Source organism: Natrix helvetica, assembly GCF_964273705.1.
Source record: "Natrix helvetica genome assembly, chromosome: 9".
NCBI lineage: Eukaryota > Metazoa > Chordata > Lepidosauria > Squamata > Natricidae > Natrix > Natrix helvetica.
In genome coordinates, this window is record NC_138560.1 from 2,532,707 (window position 1) to 2,554,917 (window position 22,211).

The 22,211-nt window shown below is 48.5% G+C and overlaps 1 protein-coding gene across 1 annotated transcript; it reads right to left on the minus strand.

Moving 5' to 3' along the window:
* Window positions 1–1,446: 1,446 nt before the first annotated feature.
* On the minus strand, window positions 1,447–19,799 carry LOC309396388 (uncharacterized protein). The gene is made up of 13 exons (XM_081961487.1): window positions 19,037–19,799; window positions 17,860–17,951; window positions 16,522–16,618; window positions 14,410–14,663; window positions 12,427–12,590; window positions 8,835–8,975; window positions 7,327–7,404; window positions 6,692–6,788; window positions 6,039–6,130; window positions 4,860–4,929; window positions 3,856–3,961; window positions 2,563–2,711; window positions 1,447–2,453 (listed from the first exon to the last, which is right to left on the minus strand). The coding sequence occupies exons 1-13, from the start codon at window positions 19,139–19,141 to the stop codon at window positions 1,520–1,522; spliced, it is 2,379 nt and encodes a 792-aa protein (XP_081817613.1). The 5' UTR covers window positions 19,142–19,799; the 3' UTR covers window positions 1,447–1,519.
* Window positions 19,800–22,211: the final 2,412 nt, after the last annotated feature.

Consider the following 22,211-nt stretch of genomic DNA (forward strand, 5'->3'; position numbering starts at 1 on the left):
GTCAAACTCCCGTTTAAGCTACAACAGCGAGGTTCGTTTGATTAAACTCCGGGCAGCCGGTTGTGCGTTTTGGAGGTCTTTGGGTGAGAAGCGTGGCTGCGACATCTCTTTACAAAGATAAATGCGACTGCGGGGCAATTAAAAAAAGGAAACTGCTCATTAAAAGCAGCTTAAGGAGGAGAAGGTCAGGCCAGCTGTGTGGCACGTCTTGCTTTCAATTATTAAGGATTGCCGAACACCCAGCGTGTGAGCAAGTAAAAAAAAAAAAACACACACACACACACAGTGAAGACATTCAAAAGAAATAGAAGGCTGCAATTGTTGGCAATCAGGAAGGCTGTTGGCGCCCCCTTGAGGGCGCCTGTAAACATTGCACAACATTCAAGACACAAAGGTAAAGATTCCCCTTGCACATTTGTGCTAGTCGTTCCCGACTCTAGGGGGCGGTGCTTATCTCCGTTTCAAAGCCGAAGAGCCAGTGCTGTCCGAAGACGTCTCTGTGGTCAAGTGGCCGGCATGACTAAACCCCAAAGGCCCACGGAACACTGTTCCCTTCCCACCAAACGTGGTCCCTGTTTTTTCTACTTCCATTATTTAAATGCTTTCGAACTGCTAGGTTGGCAAAAATTGGGACAAGGAACAGGAGCTCACTCTGTTACACGGCGCTGGGGATTCGAACTGCCGAACTGCCAACCTTTTCTGATCGACAAGCTCAGCGTCTTAGCCACTGAGCCACCGTGTCTTTTGTTCAAGACGCAATCCCCCCCCCCCCCCATAATCAACGAAGAAACCCTCTGACATCGTCGTGAATTTTTATTGCTCTTCCAGCGATTCATCATTTTAGACAAAGAAAGGGGAAAGCTGTGAACTTGCAAGGGGAAAGCAGACGTAGCCAAGCAGAAATTTCCAGGTATTTTTCACCTGCTGCCTCGGGAGCTCGTTCCCGCCTCTTGCAGTCAAACAGTTCAATATTTGGGGGAGGGGGGGGCAGAATAAAATGAATAACGAAGGCAGAGATAAGGGAAGAAAACAACAACAACACATATCCAAACGGCAGGAAAGGAGGGCTCTTAGCCGTGTCAACCCTTTTACCTTGTTAAAGGGGAAAAATTACAGGTGAGGTAATTGACGCATGGCGTCAGCCCCCCCCCACTCACAGGATTGGGGCAGAAGCAGAGCCCCCCCTTGGCCTGCCCTCCCCAACACATGGAGACTGCTCAAATTTAGACCCAGCTCATGGCAAACAAAACAAGTCCAACAGGTAAGCCCTAAACCAGGGGTGTCCAAACTTGGGAACTTTAAGACTTGTGGACTTCAACTCCCAGAATTCCCCAGCCAGCATGGCTGGCTGGGGAATTCTGGGAGTTGAAGTCCACAAGTCTTAAAGTTCCCAAGTTTGGACACCCCTGCCCTAAAAAGACATCAGTGGTTCCTACCAGCGTGGATGTTGAGATCTATAAATCAAAATAAATGTTGAGATCACCGATGACAAGTTGGAGCATCTTGGATTAACCATAATCTACAGCTCCCTTGCGGGGTTTCGGGGAGAAGGACAGTCCTTGGGCATCCGTTGATCTTCCAACAGGAGGCTTGTCTGCTGATCTGGGGGGTCCCCCGGGGGTCCATATCCCTCTTTCCGTCCCCACAGCCCGGCCAAAGAGCTCCGGATGTGCTTGCGGGTGATGAAGATTTGCCGGCCGCAAGCCTTGAGCTGCTGGAGGGGCGTCTTGGACGATTGCCTGGATCCCCCTCCCTGGGAGACCTCGCCCTGCAAGGGAAGGGCGCTCTCGTGGCTCAGCGACCGGCCAAAATGGCGCCGGGTTTTGGGTTTGGGAGAGCTGAGGATGCCGATTTGGGTCTCTTCGTTTGACCGGAGTGGAGCCCGTTGGGAGTCGGGGGAGAATTGTCCTGCAGGGGTTTGGGGGAGTTGACTGTCGAGACCTCCACCAGCCTCCGGCGCTTCCAACCGAGATGGAAACCGCTTTGGAGCTTCGTCTCCTGAACAGCCAGCTCTGGGGCTCTCTGGTGGCGCCGCGCGTGCCATGCGAAGGCTGAGTTGTTTCATGCCAGATACGACATCTTTTATGCCAAGCTGAGCTGGCTCCGCTCGCCCAAGGACCTCCTGCCTTCCTGGGCTAGAGGGAGCGTCGTCTGGAGAGAAATCGGTTTCGTCCGCCGCATCCCTCAACGAGAGCTCGTCCGGCCAGCTCAGAGAACGCCGAAGAACCTTGTGGCACATGGCAAGAGAGATGCCTTGCCGACTCGTCTTGGCCAGGCTCTCCATCTTCGCCAACAGTCCTCTCTTTCCAAGGGGGGTCCTTGCATTCTGACCAGAACTGAACACCTCAAAATAGGGCCTTGGTTCTGTGGGTCTTCTGGATTTCACGTCCTCCGAAGCCCTTGGTTTTAAGGAGATGCGAGCACTCGCTGTTTCGCCGCAGCTTGGAGGCCCTTGAAACAAATCCAAAATAACAGCTGTTTTACATAATCCTCCTCCAAACCAGAGTTATGGAACCTCTTCTTGGCAACCCCTTCCAAGAGGGACCGGCTCACCCAAGCATACCTCTCTGATCTTCCTGGACCTTGTAGGATTGCAGGCAGGCCCACTGCGGCAGGATGATGGAGGGGAGGTCTCCTGCGTCTTGCCTCCTCTTCTTCAGCGGGAACCATCCAATGGGCTCTGCTTCTTTGGCAGAGAGGGAGTGGGGTTGCTGGGATGAGAGCCGGAAAAAGGAACAACTTTGAATGAATCCAGTCGTACCTTCTCTAGTTTGGTCTACCACTCATCGTGGAAATTACGACTACTACTTCCGTGTCAGAAGCCCCAACGGGCTTCCATGGTGAAAGGATCTGCCCGCAACTTCACCATTTTCCCAGGGGATGCGTAGGTGGGAGGGGGGTTCCTTTCATGTCCCTGTGAAGGGGTACCTATTTATCTGTTCGTGATCGCCTGCTTTCAAAGTGCTGGGTTGGCAGGAGCTAGAGCAAGTGACCTGGAGCTCACCCCATCCGGTGGCAGCAATGGGACTCGAACACAAGCCTGCTGATCATCAGCCCAGCATTTTAACCTCCTGTACCTGTTCTGACCCAACTCCCCAAACACGATAAACCCTCTGAAGTTAAATCAATGATTCCTTTATTAGGAGTGTCCACAGCCCTAGCAACAAGTCTGTCTGTCTGTCTGTCTCTCTCTCTCTCTCTCTCTCACACACACACACACACACGAAGTCTGTCTGGCAGGCAGATGAATAGTTGTCTTCCACATCTAATCATCTCCACCCTCTGCCTTCTATCCCCAGATCTAGGATGGGGCTTTGCTAGCAGCATTGGCTCTTCTGTCCCAAGGACCGGCCCATAGATTTCCACTGCTCCCCTCTCCTCTGCCTTCTGCATATGTACACATCAGGCACTGGACCCAGCTGTTCCTCCTCTTCCTCATCAGCCACCTCCAGACCTGGGGGCTGTTGACTCTCCACCTGAGGACTGACGGATGGCCCAGGCTCCGCCTCTTTCTCTCTCTCTCTGCCAGCTCCATTCCTTCTTCCCCTTCGGAACTCCCAGGTTGCCCTGATACTGACTCTGACTCCCACGCCTCCTCCTCCTCCTCTGATTTGGCTGCTGAAGGGGCCACAACACCACCCTTCCATTTAAAGATGGTTGTCACCACCTGTCCTACCGAGGTGACATTTTAAACTAGCCCACCCCTCCCTCGGCCATTTTGGAGTACACCCCTCTTGTAACCTACTGGCACTGATCCTGGGAATTGTAGTCCAGCACAACCCTGGCAGCTCTGCAGAACAAAAAAATACACACTAACCCCCTGGGATTTCCAGCAACATCCTCCAGAGTTCTCACCTGGTCTTTGCTGTTGCGAGAGAAGACGCTGAGGGATTTGTGGTCAATTTGCTTCCTCTCAGTGAGGGAGGGTAAAAAGCTGCTGGAGGCAGGAGTAGTGGACTTCCTGGAAGAAAAGATGGGGGGATTTGGGGGTGGGGGGTTTGGTAGTTTCTTGGTTCCCCCCCCCCCTTGAAAATTTATTTTCAGAACTGAAGAAGCTTCTTGGATGAGAAGCGAAATGTTTTCAAGGGGAAAAAAAGAAACAGCCAAGAAAGTCCAGTGACGTTTTGAAAAACTCCTTTGGGAGAAAGACACAAACTTGATATCAGGGTTCCAAATAGCATCCAAAATTAAACCAGAGTCCAAGGCAAAGTATTGCTCAAAGTTCCAATTTATGAAAAGAACCATGTTGGCACATGTGGGAAAAGCCGAATCTGAAGGCTTCCCCGTTTTCCCCACCCAGTTGAAAGTTCAAGATCTTGCCCCCCACACCCACCAGTCCATCCCATGGTCTATCTCCCACTGCCATGCTTCCACCCATCCAGTTCCTGTCAGGTGCAGAGGTGCAGAGACAAAGGATGACCTTGGCTTTCTAGAAAGAATTTTGCTATAGCTACATAACATCTGTACAATCCCCCCCTCCCATTTTCCCACCATAGAAAATGCATAGTAGAATAATAGGAAATGTGGCAGGCCTAAGATAAATATATATATATATATATATATATATATATATATATATATACATGGCTGCAGGCCTGACACTTGAAATGCACCTGGGGTGGGGGGCTGCAAGGGTGGTGTCAGAACAATCACTGACACTAGGTGATTGACACCTGGTCTCCAAAATGCCAGAAATGCCTCATGCCACTAAAATGCCGATAATAATTGCAGCCAAGGCAGCTGTTTTGCTGCGGAAAGTCTCAATTTGAAAATCCACATTTGCAGCTACATCGAGAGAAGGGTCTTCCCGCTTTTGCAAAGCCAGGTAAATATTTCTAGGAAGAGTCTTACCCACCCACCTCCGAGGGCGTTTTCTGCTCCTGCTGCTCTGTTTCTGTGGAACTTTCCCGGTTGGAGGTTCTGGGCCGCCTGTAAGAAAGAGGCGATGAAGGAAAGACTTGGGGAACGCAAGAGGAAGCAGGACAGCTTCATAGACGCGAGAAAAGTTGATCTCCGTGACCTCTTAGATCCAGGGTCACACAAGCATTTTCACCTGGGTTTCTTGGCTTCCTCCTTGGGATAAAAATTGGGATGGACAGCAAACAGCACCAGTTTGATTGGAAGCAACAGAAAAAACATCGGCTATATACATACAAACATACATATTTCTCTCTCTCTTTCTTTCTCTCTCTCTCTCTCTCTCTTCTATCATCTACCATCTCTCTCTCTCTCTGTCTCTCTCTCTCCATCCATCCATTCATCCATCCATCTATCCATCTATCTATATCTACCATAACTACCATCTCTCTCTCTCTCCATCCATCCATCCATCTATCTCTATCATATCTACCATCTCTCTCTTTCTCTCTCTCTTTCTCTCTCTCTCTATCTCTACCATATCTACCATCTCTCTATATCTATCTCTCTATATCTATCTATCTATCTATCTATCTATCTATCTATCTATCTATCTATATCTACCATCTCTACCATCTCTCTCTCTCTCTCTCTCTCTATGTATCTATCTATCTATCTCTACCATATCTACCATCTCTCTATATCTATCTATCTATCTATCTATCTATCTATCTATCTATCTATCTATCTATCTATCTACCTACCTACCTACCTACCTACCTACCTACCTACCTACCTACCTATATCTACCATCTCTACCATCTCTCTCTCCATCCATCCATCCATCTATATATCTATCTCTACCATATCTACCAAATCTACAATATTCACCATATCTATCTATTTCTATCTGTCTATTTATCATACCTATCTCAATCTCTGTCTGTCTTATCTATCTTATGTTTCATATCTGTCATATCTGTCACATCTTTCCGCCTGCCTGCATAGCAGACATGTGATTGAATCTGGGTGTTCTGCTTCGGGTACCACAAAGCCCCCTCCCTCCCAGAAAGGAAACAGGTTGTGAAGAGGACATGTAGCGTCCCAGACACTCCTGCTTGAGTAGCGCATATACGCCTGGATAGAAGGACGTGGGGGGTCGGGGGTTTCAAGGAAATGACCTTGCACCGAAGTGATGACAGCTGGCTGATCAAAAGAATCCCTTCCATTTTCCTCAAAGAGTTCTGAATTGGTTAATCCCAGGTCCGATCTCCTGCGGGCAAAATGATGGACAAATCTTACTGATTTTATTTATTTATTTATTTATTATTCACACTTATAGACCGCCCCCTCTCCCGGAGAGGACTCGGGGCGGTGTACAGTCACTAAAATACATTCTAAAATACATACATAAACAATTAAATTAATACTGGTGAAGGAGGTTTGCTGATGGGGGCAGGTTTTTTTTACACTGCTGATGCTGCCCTTCGATAACGTTTTAAATTCATATGCCACCCATCTCACTCTGCAATCAAGGAGAGAAGCAACCTGGAATTAAGGAGAAACTTCCCAACAGTGAGGACAATTCACCAGTGGAACAGCTTGCCACCGGATGTTGTGAGTCCTCCATCACTGGAGGTTTTTAAGAAGAGACTGGACAGCCACCTGTCTGAAAAGGTGTAAGGCCTTCTGTTTGAGCAGGGGGCTGGACTAGAAGGCCTCCAAGGCCCCTTCCAGCTCTATTCTGATTCTGCAACTGATTCACATCCAAGCCGGGTTTCTTAGCAATTCCACCCGGAATTCTTCCTATCGGTAATGGGAGTTAAGAGCTCACCTTTTCTTGATCGAGAGCTTGGTAACTGTCACCACCTCCTCGGATGCTTTCCGCTTGGAGCCGAGGGATATTTTCAGGACTGGACTATCTTGAGACTCTGTGGGAAGAGGTTCAAAAGCAGCCTCAAAGCGAACCTCTCAGCTACATCAGCGAGACCGATGGGTTGACATGAGGACCGAGAGGTCGCCCACACAGCAGGTTCCATGTTCTCACCCACCCTCCGTTGCTATCAAATACCTTTAAACCAGTGGTGAAGTTCACATTTTTTTACTACCGGTTCTGTGGGTGTGGCTTGGTGGGCGTGGCAGGGGAAGGATACTGCGAAATCCCCATTCCCTCCCCACTCCAAGGGAAGGATACTGCAAAATCCCCATTCACTCCCCACTCCAGGGGGAAGGATACTGCAAAATCCCCATTCACTCCTGATCAGCTGGGACTCGGGAGGCAGAGAATAGATTGGGGGGGAGGGGGAGTCAGAGGTGGTATTTGCCGGTTCTCCAAACTACTCAAAATTTCCGCTACCGGTTCTCTAGAACTGGTCAGAACCTGCTGAATTTCACCCTTGCTTTAAACCCTGGAGCTACCTGAAAATAAAACAAAACAAAGATCAAAATTCAAAGGCAATTCATCCTCACCCTCTTTCATTTCCAGGTCAGGAGTGACGCAAAGGGTTCGACAGGTCCTGAATTTACTCAGGGCTTCGGTGACCATATCTGCAAGGCCAACAAAAAAATTTAAAAAGCATTTTCAGTCCTAAAATACTCACCCCGTCGACCTTCCCTCTTTCAAAGGTTCTTTCTCCTAAAAGTTGTAATAACGTCTTAGTGGAACAACCAATTAAATATGAGCCAACAATCTGCAGCGGCAGCCAAAAAAGCCAATCCAATCCTATGTTGCATTAACAGAGAGATACAATCAAGATCAAGGGAGGTGCTAATACCACTCTATAAAGCCTTAGTAAGGCCACACCTAGAGTACTGCATCCAGTTTTGGTCACCACACTATAAAAAAGATGTTGAGACTCTAGAAAGAGTGCAGAGAAGAGCAACCAGGATGATTAGGGGACTGGAGGCTAAAACACACGATGAACAGTTGTAGGAACTGGGCATGGCTAGTCTAGGGAAGAGAAGGACAAGGGGAGACAGGAGAGCATCTTCCAATATTTGAGGGGCTGCCACAGAGAGGAGGGGGTCAAGCTGTTTTCCAAAGCCCCTGAAGGCCAGAAAAGGAATAATGGATGGAAACTGATCAAGGAGAGATTCAACCTGGAAATAAGGAGGAATTTTCTGACCGTGAGAACAATCGATCGATGGGACAGAAATTGCCTTTGGCAGTTGTGGGAGTTTCATCCCTGGAGGCTTTCAAGAAGAGACTGGAATGCCATCTGTCAGAAATGGTGTTGGGTCTCCTGCTTGGGCAGGGGGTTGGACTAGATGACCTACAAGGTCCCTTCCAGCTCTGTTAATCTGTTAGAAGACCTCCCTTGGAATCCTATTATTCTATGTTCTGCAGTCTTGTTCTCTCCCATCCTCTATGCAGCAAACTTCCCAAATGTCCCCGAATGGCTATTGGAGATACAGATTTCGGCTTAGATCAGCCTCAGACCTTACCCAAACGTGGTTCTCCCTAACTTCTCACATTACAGATTACAGATTAACAGTTGGAAGGGACCTTGTAGGTCATCTAGTCCAACCCCCTGCCCAAAGAGGAGACCATACACCATTTCTGACAGATGGCAGTCCAATCTCTTCTTGAAAGCCTCCAGAGATGAAGCTCCCACATCTTCTGAAGGAAACTTCTGTTCCATGGGTTGATTGTTCTCACTGTCAGAAACTTTCTCCTTATTTCTAGGTTGAATCTCTCCTTGGTCAGTTTCCATCCATTACTCCTTTGGGTGCTTTGGAGAATAGCTTGACCCCCTCCTCTCTGGGGCAGCCCCTCAAATATTGGAAGGCTGCTATCCTGTCTCCCCTGGTCCTTCTCTTCACTAGACTAGCCAGGCCCAGTTCCTGCAACCGTTCTTCGTATGTTTTAGCCTCCAGTCCCCTCATCATCCTGGTTGCTCGACTCTGCACTCTTTCTAGAATCTCAACATCTTTTTTATAGTTAGTACATTAATCTGGGTTTTCCATGGCACACTCACAGCTTACACTGCGCCGTCGTCTCCTCCTCCCCGCGGCATGCCCATCTTCAGCCTCTTCCTGGCCTGGCTGAAACCGCCGTTTGCTTTCCATGTCTGAAACGGCAGCGTGGATTTTTTCCCGGAGAGGCTCAGGAATCGTACCTAAAACCACGAAGGCAGAAGGGGGAAACTGCCCTCAATACGAACTGGGTTTGATATACGCATGCTTCCATTTCATAATATCTTTATTAAAGTTCGAAGTCAAACGTGGAACTATGAGCTGTCCTAAAAGGAAGAGGGAGGGAGGGAGGGGATACAGGCAGTCCCCGACTTACAACATTTCGTTTAGCGACCGTTCCAAGTTACCACGACATTGGAAAGAGTGGCTTAGGACCATTTCTCACACTTACGACCGTCGCAGAAGGCCGATGGTCACGTGGTTGAAAATTGGCACGAATCCTGGCAGCGGGTTCATGTTTATGATGGTCGCTGTGTCCCTGGCTTCACATGATCCGCATTTGCGACCTTCTCACCCGCCAAGTCAACGGGGGAAGCCATATTCACTTTACGACCGTGAGGCTGGCTTAACAAATGCAATGATTCACTTAGCGAAGGTGGCAGGAAAGGTTGTACAATGGGGCAAAGCTCACTTAACCCATCTTTCCCTTAGCCACATACATTTTTGAGCTCATCTGTGGTCGTAACTCGAGGACTCCCCGTGACAGAGGAAAATGATATAAGTGAGGGAAACCATCGGCAAAAATAATATAGATATATAAATAGTTTAGTGAAATTACAACCTCTTGGAAAAAAGTGAGTTACAACTGGTCCTCGCATTACAACTGTCACAGTAACATGATCAAAATTCGGGGCGTTTGGCACCCGGCACGGATTTATGATGGTTCAAGGGATCTCCATTTGCAACCTTCCCTGCCGACTTCCAACCAGCCAAGTCCAATGGGGGAAGTCTGATTCGCTTAATGACCATGCAATTCACTTAACAACCACAGTTATTCCCTGAACAATTGTGGCCAAAACAGACGTAAAATCAGGCGTGGCTCACTCAACAATCGCCTTACTTAGCCATGGAAATTCTGCTGCCAATGGTAGTTGTAAATTGAGGATTACTTGTACAGATAGTCCTCGACATTACGACGGCAGTGGAGCCCCAAATTTCTGTTGTTAAGTGAGAAACGTTTAAAGGGAGTTTTTTGCCCCATTTTATGACCTTCCCGCTGTTGCTAAGTGAATCACTGCGGTTGATTAGTTAAGTCAGGGGTGTCCAAACTTGGGAACTTTAAGACTTGTGGACTTCAACTCCCAGAATTCCCCAGTCCACAAGTCTTAAAGTTCCCAAGTTTGGACACCCCTGAGTTAAGTGAACCCGGTTTTCCCATTGCTTGTCGGAAGGTCTCAAAGGGATGTCCTGTGGCCTTGACACACAGCAACGGTCATAAATACGAGTCAGTTGCCAAGCTTCGGAATTTTGATCACGGGTGCAAAGTTCGTACGTGTGAAAAACGGTCATGTCCCTTTTTTCCAGTGCCGCTATAACTTGGGACGGTCACGGAATGAACCATTGTAAGTCGAGGACCACCTGTTTAGACAATCCGTAAAAAAAGGCCCTGCAGCACTAACTTGCAGGACATAACTGGCTTATTAGATCCAAGCTTATGACTGGTCCTCACACTTACAACCGTCACCGCATTCCCCACAGTAACACGAACAAAATGTGGCTGCCTGGCACAGATTTATGATCGTTGCCGTGTCCTGGGTTCAAGTGATCGCCATTTGCAACTTTTCCTGCCGTCCATCAAAAAATCCCCTTGCAAGGATGTAACTGGGCTGGCTTATTAGATCCAAGCACATGGCTGGTCCTCGCACTTACAACTGTCACCGCATCGTTTCCCTTTGCCCGGAAAGTCAACGGAAAGGATGGGTATGTATGCAAGTCACTGTAAGCTGTGGCAAAATGCAAGGCAGGCACACACATCTATACACCTCTTCCCTTACACGCACTTCAGAAGGAAGGAATTTCTCGCCCGGCGCTTTCCCTTCCCGTAAATTTGGGCTGCGCGGAACATTCTGTTCCTGGGATAACAAGTCAAGATTGCTCTCTTCCTTCCCCTCCAATAAAACTGGAGCGCCTTCATTTCAATCTCCTGTGACTCATGCACCAAAAATGGCTCCGTTCCCTTCCTTGCCAAACTGCACACCTTCGGCCTCACCGTCACCTTCGGGGGGGGGGGGGGATTGTGCCATTCGATATAAACCAAGAATCGTGGTTGGAAACGGACACTCTGTTGTGGAACCGGGGAGCAACGCCAGACCAGGTTTGTTTATCGCTTGCTCCCCCAAAACAAGGAATGAATTAAAACACACTTATGTGGCCGGCCGTCTCAAACCGAACTCGGGGCGGGGGGGGGGGCTCCCGCTGTAATGAAAACTGAACTTACTGTAAAAAGTAAAGGTAAAGCTTCCCCTCATACATAAGCGCTAGTCGTTCCCGACTCTAGGGGGCGGTGCTCATCTCCGTTTCAAAGCCGAAGAGCCAGCGCTGTCCAAAGACGTCTCCGTGGTCATGTGGCCGGCAAGACTCAACCCCAAAGGCGCACGGAACGCTGTTCCCTTCCCACCAAAGGTGGTCCCTATTTTTCTACTTGCATTTTTCACATGCTTTCGAACTGCTAGGTTGGCAGAAGCTGGGACAAGGAATGGGAGCTCACTCCGTTACATGGTGCTAGGGATTCGAACCGCTGAACTGCCGACTTTTCTGATCGACATGCTCAGCATCTTAGCCACCACATCCCATGAACTTACTGTATGCAACGTCATTTCATTTGAATGCATGACGGGATTCAATTTTTTTTTCTATGGTTCTGTGGGCGGTGTGTGTGTGTGTGTGTGTGTGTGACCTGAACAGCTATTGGCCAGGCAAGTATCAAGGAAATCCCAATCTGGATGCTCAGAGAGGATCAGCTGCTATTCCAGCTGAATACAACAGGGGGCAGCACTTTATCACCATTGGGATATTCATGTATGTTTCTTTGTTTGTTTATCCTATATTTATTAGTTATAAATAACTCAAGGCAGCGAGTATACTTAATACTCCTTCCACCTCCTATTTTTTTAACCTCAACACAACCCTGTAAGGTGGGTTGGACTGAGAGGGAGGGACAAGCTCAAAGTCACCCACCTGGCTTTCATGCCTAAGGCAGGACTAGAACTCCCTGTCTCCTGGTGATTGGCTCAAAGTCACCCAGCCGGCTTTCATGCCTAAGGCGGGACTAGAACTCCCTGTCTCCTGGTGATTGGCTCAAAGTCACCCAGCCGGCTTTCATGCCTAAGGCAGGACAAGAAACTCCCCCATCTACCAGTGAGTCATCCAAAATCACCCCACCAGCTTTCACACCTAAGGCAGGACTAGAACTCCCAGTCTCCCGCTGATTGTTTCAACATCACCCAGCCGCCTTCATGCTTAAGGCGTGACTAGAATGCACCGACTCCTGCTTTCTAGGTCAGCCTTCATTCACAAGCCACATCCACCCCTCCTCCTATTTTCCAGGTGGTGCCAAATAGAAACCTCCCCTCCCCCCATGTACTCACGACGCACCAATCTCCGTGGCGCGGCTGATCAAAACCCGAGTGACTGCCACTTGACTCCGCAGCCGCTCCTCCGCCTTGGTGATGCCCATCTGGCTGGACACCTCCCCGGAGAAGAGGTTGGGCACAAAGATGATGGCCAGGTTGGCCAGGTCCATCTTGTTCTGGGCGCACCTGAAAAGAAGCCACAGAAAGGACCCAAACAAGCGGTTTGGAATGAGGGAGAGAGAATAAACGAAGAAACAAACAAACAAATCAACAAACAAATAACGCAAGGAAAAAGAGAGAGGAGGAGAGCCAGGCGACTTTGTCTAAAAACCCACGGTTTGCTTCGTTTAGGGCAGGGATGTCATGTCACATCAGGGTTGTGTTTGACCTTGGAGGGGGGGGGCTAGGGGGCATGGCCAGCTTGACATCACTCATTGAGGCTCCATTTCTGGCCATGATGGCCTCCTGCTCCGTTTTCACTGGCAGAGGGCTGCAGGAGGCCGTCATAGCCGAAACGGAGCCCAGGAAGCCCACCTGTGGCCCTCCCTAGCTCCATTTTCACTGGCAAAGGCCGTCATGGCTGGAAACAGAGCCCAGGAAGCCCACCGCGGGCCGGTCCTTTGCTATTTCCAGGGCAGAGTCGTGGACCAGATCTAAGCACCCCGCAGGCCGCATGTGTCCCGCAAGCCTTGAGTTTGACACCCCTGGTTTAGAGGGAAACCAAGTTGCTAGTCCTCAGGGCTGTTGTGGGTGGGCACATGCTTTACGTGCCCTGCGATGTTCTACTCCTCCTTCCTCTCTTCCCCCCCCCTCCTCCGACGAGCCTTTTTTTTCTTTTCTTTCTACAGAATGAATGTGAGTTTCCTGAGCAACACCGTCATTACAGCGTTCAGGTCGTGGTGACTCATTCACAAACTTCTGCTTTGCGTGGTCGCGAGAGAAAAGGGCTCTGCCATCACGCGGCAGAAGAGGGAGGGAGGGGGGGGGATGAAGGACCCCGTGTCCTTGGAGCACGGGAAGGATTCATTCATTCCGGCAACCAGACATCCGTCATAGGAGCAGGGGTGTTGGCAGGCGGGCGGGTGGCAGCCCATCGCAACCCGCCAGAGCTTTGAGTGCAGCATCGTCACGGCTGCTCCCATCCTCACTTTTGGGGTACACACACACACACACACACACACACACACGAGGTCTGAGGCATGCGGAATACAAAGATCCCTGACTCACAAACATAAGAGTCAGGAATTTAGGTTTCCAGCGATCGAAGGAGGCAGAAACAGGCCTTGAGGCGGGAAAAGGAAGATCTCAAAAGAGTCCTCAAAAACTATGGGATGGGCCTGGGGGCTGGGGGGGGGTGAGGAGAAGGGAATTAGGATTCCCAGTGTGGGTGCCGAGGGGTGGGAGGCGGCTGCGGTGATTATGGGCCTCCACAGAATTAGGCAAAAGTGGGGCAGACAGAACCAGGCTACCCACCAGGAGACAGGGAGTTCTAGTCCCTGCCTGAGACACAAAAGTCAGCTGGGCGACTTTGGGCCAATCACCAGGTGACAGTGAATTCTAGTCTCCTCTTGGGCAGGAAAGCCAACTTGGTAACTTTGGGCCAGGAGACTGTGAGTCCTGTCTTAGGCAGAAAAGTTGGCTGGGTGACATTGGGCCAGTTGCCAGGAGACAGTGAGTTCTAGTCCTGCCTTAGGCACAAAAGTTGGCTGGGTGACTCAGGGACAATCACCAGGAGACGGTGAAATCTACTCCCCTCTTAGTCATGAAAACCAACTGGGTGACTCTGGGCCAATCACCGGGAAGCAATGAGTTCTAGTCTCACCTAAGGCAAGACAGCCAGCTAGGCGCCTTTCTCTCAGCCCAATCCACCTTGCAGGGTTGTTGTTGTGGGGGAAATGGGGGGAGAAAGACTGATTAGATGTGTTTCACCACCTTGAGTGGTTTATTAAAAACAATAAAGGTGGGATGGAGACAGGATCAGTCAACCCATAAACACATATCTCACCTGGCCACAACCTCCTGCAGGAAGCTCAGAAGGTAGCGGAGGACGGTGGCGTTCCTTGGGGGAAGCAGGCAGGTGAGGAGCAGAGTCAGAGAGTCCCGGTCGTCTCGGCTTTGTTGCTGTACCTGGCAGAGGGAGCCTTGCAGCTCGGTGGGGATCAGGGGTTCAGGCAGGCTCCTCAAAAACTGCTTCACCAGAGTGGCCACGTCGCATGGGAGCGCCATGTGCAGGCAGTGCTCGCCCGCTTCCAGCCGGGCCTGGAAGGCAGAAACACCAGCGGTCATCCCACCCAGGTGGCAGAAATCAAACAGATGAACAGAGTTGGAAGGGACCTTGTGGGTCATCTAGTCCAACCCTGCGCCAAAGCAGACCCTACACCATTTCTGACAGATGGCAGTCCAATCTCTTCTTGAAAGCCTCCAGGGATGAATCTCCCACAACTTTTGAAGGCAACTTCTGTTCCATGGGTGGACTGCTCTCACGGTCAGAAAATTCCTCCTTATTTCCAGGTTGAATCTCTCCTGGATCAGTTTCCATCCATTATTCCTTGTCTGGCCTTCAGGGGCTTTGGAGAACAGCTTGACCCCGCCCCCTCCTCTCTATGGCAGCCCCTCAAATATTGCAAGACTGCTATCCTGTCTCCCCTGGTCCTTCTTTTCATTAAACTAGACATACCCAGTTCCTGCCACAGTTCATCGTAAGGGAAGGGAAGGGAAGGAAAGGAAAGAGGAAGGGAGGGGAAGGGAAGGGAAGGCAGGAGAAGAAGAAGAAAGAGAGAAGAGGGGAGAGGAGAGAAGGAAGGGTGGGAAAAGGAAAAGAAAGGAGAGGGAAGGGAAGGGAAGGGAAAGAAAGAAAGGAAAGGAAAGGAAAGAGGAAGGGAAGGCAGGAGAAGGAGAGGAGAGAGAGAAGAGAGGAGAGAAGGAAGGGTGGGAGAAAGAAAGGAGAGGAAGGGAAAAGGAGAAAACATAGGCGAAAGACGCAAGCTCTCAATGATCCCAAGAAGAATTAATCTGAGATAACTGGTGGGACACTCCAAAACTAAGAAAACTCTCTCAAATTCTGTAGGGATCCCAGGGGTTCATTTCAAAACACATCTGGACTTCCTTGGTTTTTCCTCGAAGACGTTTCGCGTCTCGTCCAAGAATGCTTCTTCAGTTCTACATTTCGGTTCTTGGATGAGACGCGAAACGTCTTCGAGGAAAAACCAGGAAAGTCCAGTTGTCTTTTGGGAAAAAGCATCTTTGGGACAACCCCAACCTGGATGTCTGACACTCTGCAGGAATCCTTTTTCCTAAATATTTTTGCTGGTTTTAGACAACACAGCAGCAATCTCCCAGGTGGCCCTTATTAAATCCTTGATATTGCTTTATTTTGTAGGGCGGGCTGAGATGTGGAATTCTATATGTTGAGGCTCCGAAGTCCCCGATTTTAAACCCGTGACTTTTTAACCAAAAGCATTCTATCCTTCAGGCTTTTTTGCATTTCTCGTTTCTCACACTGGGGGGCAGGAGATTTTCAAGAACCAAAGCCACTGACAACCGACTGGAAATTATTCCAGTCTTCCACTCCCCTGCCTTTCTAGTATCCTAGAAGTTTCAACACCCACTCCCAAGCTTACAGCTACGAGTAATCCTCGACATGCAATAATCCGTTTAGTGACATTTCAAACTTACAACTGTACTAAGAAAAAGGTTTTTCACACCAGCGAAAAAAGAAAGGAAGGATGGAAGGAAGGTAGTGTAGAAAGTTAGCACAGGAACAGAAAGTTCAAAATGGATATTTCTTCCAACAGTAGTAAGACAAGAAGGAAGGAAGGAAAGGAAGGAAGGAAGGAATGGAAGGAAGGAAGGAAGGAAGGAAAGAAGGAAGGAAGGAAGGAAAAAAAGGAAGAAGGAAGAAAAAAGGAAGGAAGGAAACCCTTGCATTTTCTTCATAGAAATAATAAATGAAAGACAGATCCTTACACTTGAAAGAGACGCTGGGCAACAGGTAAGGGTGCCAACATTTTGCCCTCGACAAAGGAAGGAAGGAAAACTAGTTGGAGAAGTCGAAGCATCCGATGGAACTTGAGTTCGTTTCTTGCCGTTCCATCGGGTTTTTTTATTTTTTGTTTACCTTTAAAGCTTTGATCCGAGTCATTGAACCGCATTTGCGGAAAAGGCCTTCGATGTGAAGATGGGGTCGGAGTTGCTCACAGGCCTCCACCAGAAACCTGGGACGGGAACACAAAGACATTAGGTGAGCCTGTACCTGGTGGGAGTAGCAGGACAAGGGCAGGGCTGGTGTGTTTTCACTGTGGAATTACTAAGGGAAGGGAAGAGACGGGTGGGGGAGCTCTGGCCGAGACAGTCAGATGTGTTACATGCCACCCATCCTGGGGTGTGAATTCCCCTTGCAGATCTGGCAGCTTTTCCCGCGAATTTGGGAACCCAAATTTGGTTTGGAGTCCATTGCATGAAGCAACCGAAAACCAGCACCCGGTTTTTAAGTTAATCATCATCTCTTTGTTTACTGGTTCAATTGTATTATTCAGCATGGGATAAAAAGGGAGGTGTGAATCCTCCTGCAAAGACTCATAGGAGACAGTCATCTTCCTTGGTTTCCTGTCTAGGGAACATCATCAGTGTTAGATGGAGATGTGGTTGACAGGGAGGAGGAGGAAGAGGAGGAGGAGGAGGACTGCGGGGTCCTTGGTGCTCTCTGAGTTTGGTTGTTCTCTTGCAAACATTTCATGACCCAACTAGGGAACATCATCAGTGCTAGAAAGTAGTGTGGTTTGTTGGGAGAGGAGGAGGAGGAGGGTGAAGGGAGGAGGAGGAGAAGAAATGGGAGGAGGAGGAGGAGGAGGAAGAGGAGGAGGAGGACTGTGGGGTCCTTGGTGCTCTCTGAGTTTAGTCGTTCTCTTGCAGACATTTCATGACCCAACTAGGGAACATCATCAGTGCTAGAAAGTAGTGTGGTTTGTTGGGAGAGGAGGAGGAGGAAGAGAGTGAATGGAGGAGGAGAGGGAGAAGGAGGAGGAGAAAAGGAAGGAGGAGGACGATGACTGTGGGGTCCTTGGTGCTCTCTGAGTTTGGTTCTTCTCTTGCAGATATTTCATGACCTAACTAGGTAACATCATCCATGGTGCAAGGGTGTGGCCTGCTCTCTGTAAACTCTGTAGACAGAGCACTGATCACACTACCTAGTCGGGTCATGAAATGTCTGCAAGAAAGCCACCAAGATCAGGGAGCACCAAGGGCCCCGCCGTTTCAACCCTGACCTACAAATATTCTATTGGTAGTAAAGCTCCTTCTTTCCTTAGAACACACAGAAGTGACGTAATATCCTGCTCCCGAATTAAGAGTTCCCAAATCCCAACCGTTCTCTTCCCCCCCAATTATAATTGAGAGGAAAAAAAAATTCTCTGGATTATCCAAGATGTGTAGAGACATTGCATCCAACATTACTCACTCTGGCACACCTTCGACATGTTGCGAAGGACGCAGCGAGGGTAGTGGGATTCCAAACAGCCCCGAGGTCGGAAAACCTCCACCTGGAGCCTTCTGTAACGGAGCAAAGAGCAATTAAACCCTTGAACCATTGCCTTGATAACGAAATATTTCTGTTGGGGTTCCAAATAGCACCCCAAAGTAAATCAGAGTCCAAGGCAAAAGTATTGCTCAAAGTTCCAGATGAAGAGAGCCATGTTGGCCCATCTGGGAAAACCCGAATCTGAAAACTTCCGGGTTTTCCCATCCAGTTGAAAGTTCAAGATCTTGCATCCCCACATCCACAAGCCCATCCCATGGTCCAATCTCCCACTGCCACGGTGGCAGTTCCACCCATCCAGTTCCGGCCAGGTGCAGAGACAAAGGATGACCTTGACTTTCTAAGAAGAATGTTATTATGGCTACACATCACCCAACTCCGTATAATCCCCCCTCCCGTTTTCCCACCATAGAAAATGAATAGTAGAAAGGGCGGCAGGCCGGAAGTCCGAAAGAAAAGATGGCTTGCAGGCCTGACAATTTCCTTTATACGGTGCAATTTTTGAAAAAACAAAACAAAAACTCTGATGTTTATAGCCTAGCAAATGGGAACATTGGGGGTAGGGAGGGAGACACAGGTCATCCTCGACTTACAACAGCTCATTTAGTGACCATTCAAAGTTGCCACCTCACTGAAAAAAAGTGACTTACGACCGTTTTTGGCACTTATGACCAAGTGGTGGGATTCAATATTTTTTTTACTACCGGTTCTGTGGGCGGGGCTTGGCGGGCGGGGCTTGCCTTGGTGGGCGGGGCGGGGGAAGGTTACTGCAAAATCCCCATTTCCTGGTTTGGGCCCATTGTCCAGCACTCCAGCGCCCACGAAGATCTGCTGGCCGGCACCCGTGGCAGAAACCCGTGGTGACGGTGCATGTGCCCACAGCGAGGGGTCTGTGTTCCACCTCTGGCACCTGTGCTATAGGTTCGCCATCACGGGCATAGGGTTTCCTGCCTGAGCAGTGGGTTGGACTAGAAGACCTCCAAGGTCCCTCCCGACTCCTGTTCTCCTGTTATTCTAGCAGAGTCAAGGTGGACTCCAAGGACTTTCAGATCCATTGTTAGGAAGCCCTTTTACGCTCTTCAGACAAGGCCTCACTCACCTGCCTGGGGCTGGCCTTGGAAGGACAGACACAAACGCCACTCTTGGCGAGGTAGGAGATGATAGCTTGTGAGAGCTTCCTTGGTTGGTTCTCTGGACCCGACATGGTTCTTGCTGGGCCGGATGTTACATTTCGCAGAAGGTAGCCTAGATGGCTTTCAAAAACGTTCCTTTTCGTGGCTCGGATAAGACCCTTTCGAGCAAGTTCGGAAGACCGGCAGGGGAAGGCGAGAGCAAAATACGAGGGGTTGAAGGAAGCCGAATTAAGTCAACTCAAATTCCCAGCACCTGCAACCGGGGTTGAGACGTTGCTCCTTTTCTTCCAAAGTCAGCCGCATTCAAGCAATACCATTAATTTATTTATTTTTTTTGGAGACCCCCGAGTTAAACCTCTGATTTCTCCACTTTCTAGAGAGGTCGGTCGGTTTCCCCCACGGAGAATGCCTTCTAAGGAGAATCCTTTTTAAAAAAAATTAGCAATATTTTTTTAAAAAACACCTAAACCGTTTCAACTTTAGAGCTATCTATCTATCTATCTATCTATCTATACCTTCCCACAACACATACACACCCGATTGGGTCTTCCTTTCCTTTGAACCAAGCTTTCTTTTAAGGCACAGAAAAGGTAGCTTCCACCACCACCACCCCACCTACAAGCGTAACCACAATGGGGAAGGTTAACCAAACAACAACACAACCAACAGGCTTCGAAAGAAAGACAGGGGGAGAAAAAAGGCATATCCTCTTTATAAATTCCCTGCAGAAGGGAAAGAAACTATTTAAAGGGGCATATCTCCTGGAAATGAACAGAAAGGAAAGGACTTGGGAAAGGAAAATAAAATTAGCAGAGGGCTAATTTGCCAGGTACAGGGATCTAGTGATAAAATAGGTGGAAAAGAAACCAGAATGCTTGTGTTTTGTTTCTGGATGGGGATGCAGGCCTGGGAATGAATGGAGGTGTGATAATATACATCAGGGGTCCCCAAACCTGGCAACTTTAAGACCTGTGGACTTCAACTCCCAGAATTCTCCAGCCAGCAATACTGGGAGTTGAAGTCCACAAGTCTTAAAGTTGCCAAGTTTGAAGACCTCTGATCTACGTTGTAGGATCCATTGCAAAATGTTGAAGGAGTAGGAACTGGGTATTGCAGGAACTGGGTATGTTTAGCTTAAGAGAAAGAAGGACTAGGGGAGACATGATAGCAGTCTTCCAATATCTCAGGGGTTGCCACAAAGAAGAGGGAGTCAAACTATTCTCCAAGGCAAATGAGGGTAGAACAAGAAGCAATGGGTGGAAACTAATCAAGGAGAGAAGCAACTTAGAACTGAGGAGAAACTTCCTGACAGTTAGAACAATTAATCAGTGGAACAGAAGTTGCCTCCAGAAGTTGTGAATGCCCCAACACTGGAAGTCTTCAAGAAGATGTTGGATAGCCATTTGTCTCGAATGGTAGGGTTTCCTGCCTACGCAGGGGGTTGGACTAGAAGACCTCCAAGGTCCCTTCCAACTCTACTATTGTATTGTATTGTATTGAGTATATGAATCAATATTGGCTATTTGCTTTTATTATGAATTGCTTATGTTACTATATAATTGTTACTGATTAAACCAATATTTGCTGTTTGCTTCTGATATGTTATACTGCCAGAGATCATTTATTAAGAATTAAGCTTTGTGACTGGCTTCTGCTTATATTGTTGTATACTGTCAGAAAGTTGTTTTCTAGCCTAGCAAATTGTACTGGCTGGCATTCCTGCAAATGTTACCTCGCTGCTGTGTCTCGTTTCTATTCTTGGCTTCAAAGCTAGGCACATTCTTGAAAACATAGAAGAAATGATTACACGGGAACAGCAGGCCACATAGATAAAGGAACCAAACTAAGGAGTTTTCCTGGCTCATAAATCCTTAAAGCATTTTGCTACGGCCATAAATAAAAGCTCATATTTTTTGCAAGCCTCTTCTGGAGTCTCACTCTCTTTGGCGTTTCAGTGGCTTGGGGAAAACTGCTGTCATTTCCCTGAGTAAACGTGTAGTGGGAGGAACATTCAGTGGCTTGGGGAAAACTACAATGTCATTTCCCTGAGTAAATGTGTAGTGGGAGGAACATACTTTTTGTTGTTTTTGTTGTTGTTGTTGTTAATTATTCTTCATTCTGATAGCGTTAACTGGGTTGCAAAAAGGAAAACCAACTTCTCTCTCTCCTTCCCCTTTATTATGGTCTACTCCTATGATTTATTTATTTTTTTACACCTCCTTGTTCCAGCCACCATCAGCTGCTGAAGCTCCTCCTGCTTCAGAGAGAAGCATTCTCACCTGTTCAGGTAGGGCCGCTCCAATAGCTGAGGAAAGCAGGCAGAGCAAGGAAAAAAGATGCTTGCTCCCACTTTTTCTGGGTTTGGCCCCCTTGTTCTTGGAAGGTGGACCGCTGGGCTCGGCCGAGGGTTTTTGGGAAGGCATTGTGGCTTCATACTCAGCGTTGTTTGTGTGAATGCTGAGAGGTTTGGTCAAGGAGGCCTGCTCAGAAAAATGGCCATTAGTTAAGCCCAAAGGGGGGATTCAGGGATTGACTACTGCTCTCAAAATTCTGCAGTTGGGAGGCGGAGGGAGAAAGAATAAAAGAAGGGGAAAGATAGGAAAGGAAGAAAGGGAGGAAAGGAAGGAAGGAAGGAAATAAAGGAAGGAAAAAAGTGACAATACCATTTTTCACACTTACGACCTTTGCAGCACCCCCAGAGTCACGGGATCAAAATTGAGACGCTTGTCAACTGACTCACATTTATGGCGGTCACAATGACCCGGGGTCCCATCATCCCCTTTTTGCAACCTTCCGACAAGGCAAGTCAATGGGGAAGCCGGATTCACTTAACAACCGCGTGACTAACTTAACAACTGCAGTGATTCACTTAACAACAGTGACCAGAAAGGTCATAAAAATGAGGCAAAGCTCATTGAACAAATGTCTCACTTAACAACAGAAATTTGGGGTGCCATTGTGGTCCCAAGTCGAGGACTGTCCTCGATTTACGACCAGAATTGGGAGCAGAATTTCTAAGCGGCTGTTGAGTGAGCCACACCTGATTTTACGTCCGGGTTGGCCACAATTGTTCAGCAAATCACTGTGGTTGTTAAGTGAATTGCATGATCATTAAGGGAGCCAGGCCTGCCCTGTTGACTT

Bases quoted from the DNA above. Each gene is read 5' to 3' on its own strand.
- LOC309396388 (XM_081961487.1), bottom strand. From the start codon at position 19,141: ATGTCGGGTCCAGAGAACCAACCAAGGAAGCTCTCACAAGCTATCATC. The intron at 4,930-6,038 runs GTCATTTCCTTG...TCTTTCTTACAG, and splicing joins TGTCATCACTTCGGTGCAAG to GCGGCCCAGAACCTCCAACC. The intron at 2,712-3,855 runs GTGAGAACTCTG...CTCTCATCCCAG, and splicing joins CTCGCAACAGCAAAGACCAG to CAACCCCACTCCCTCTCTGC.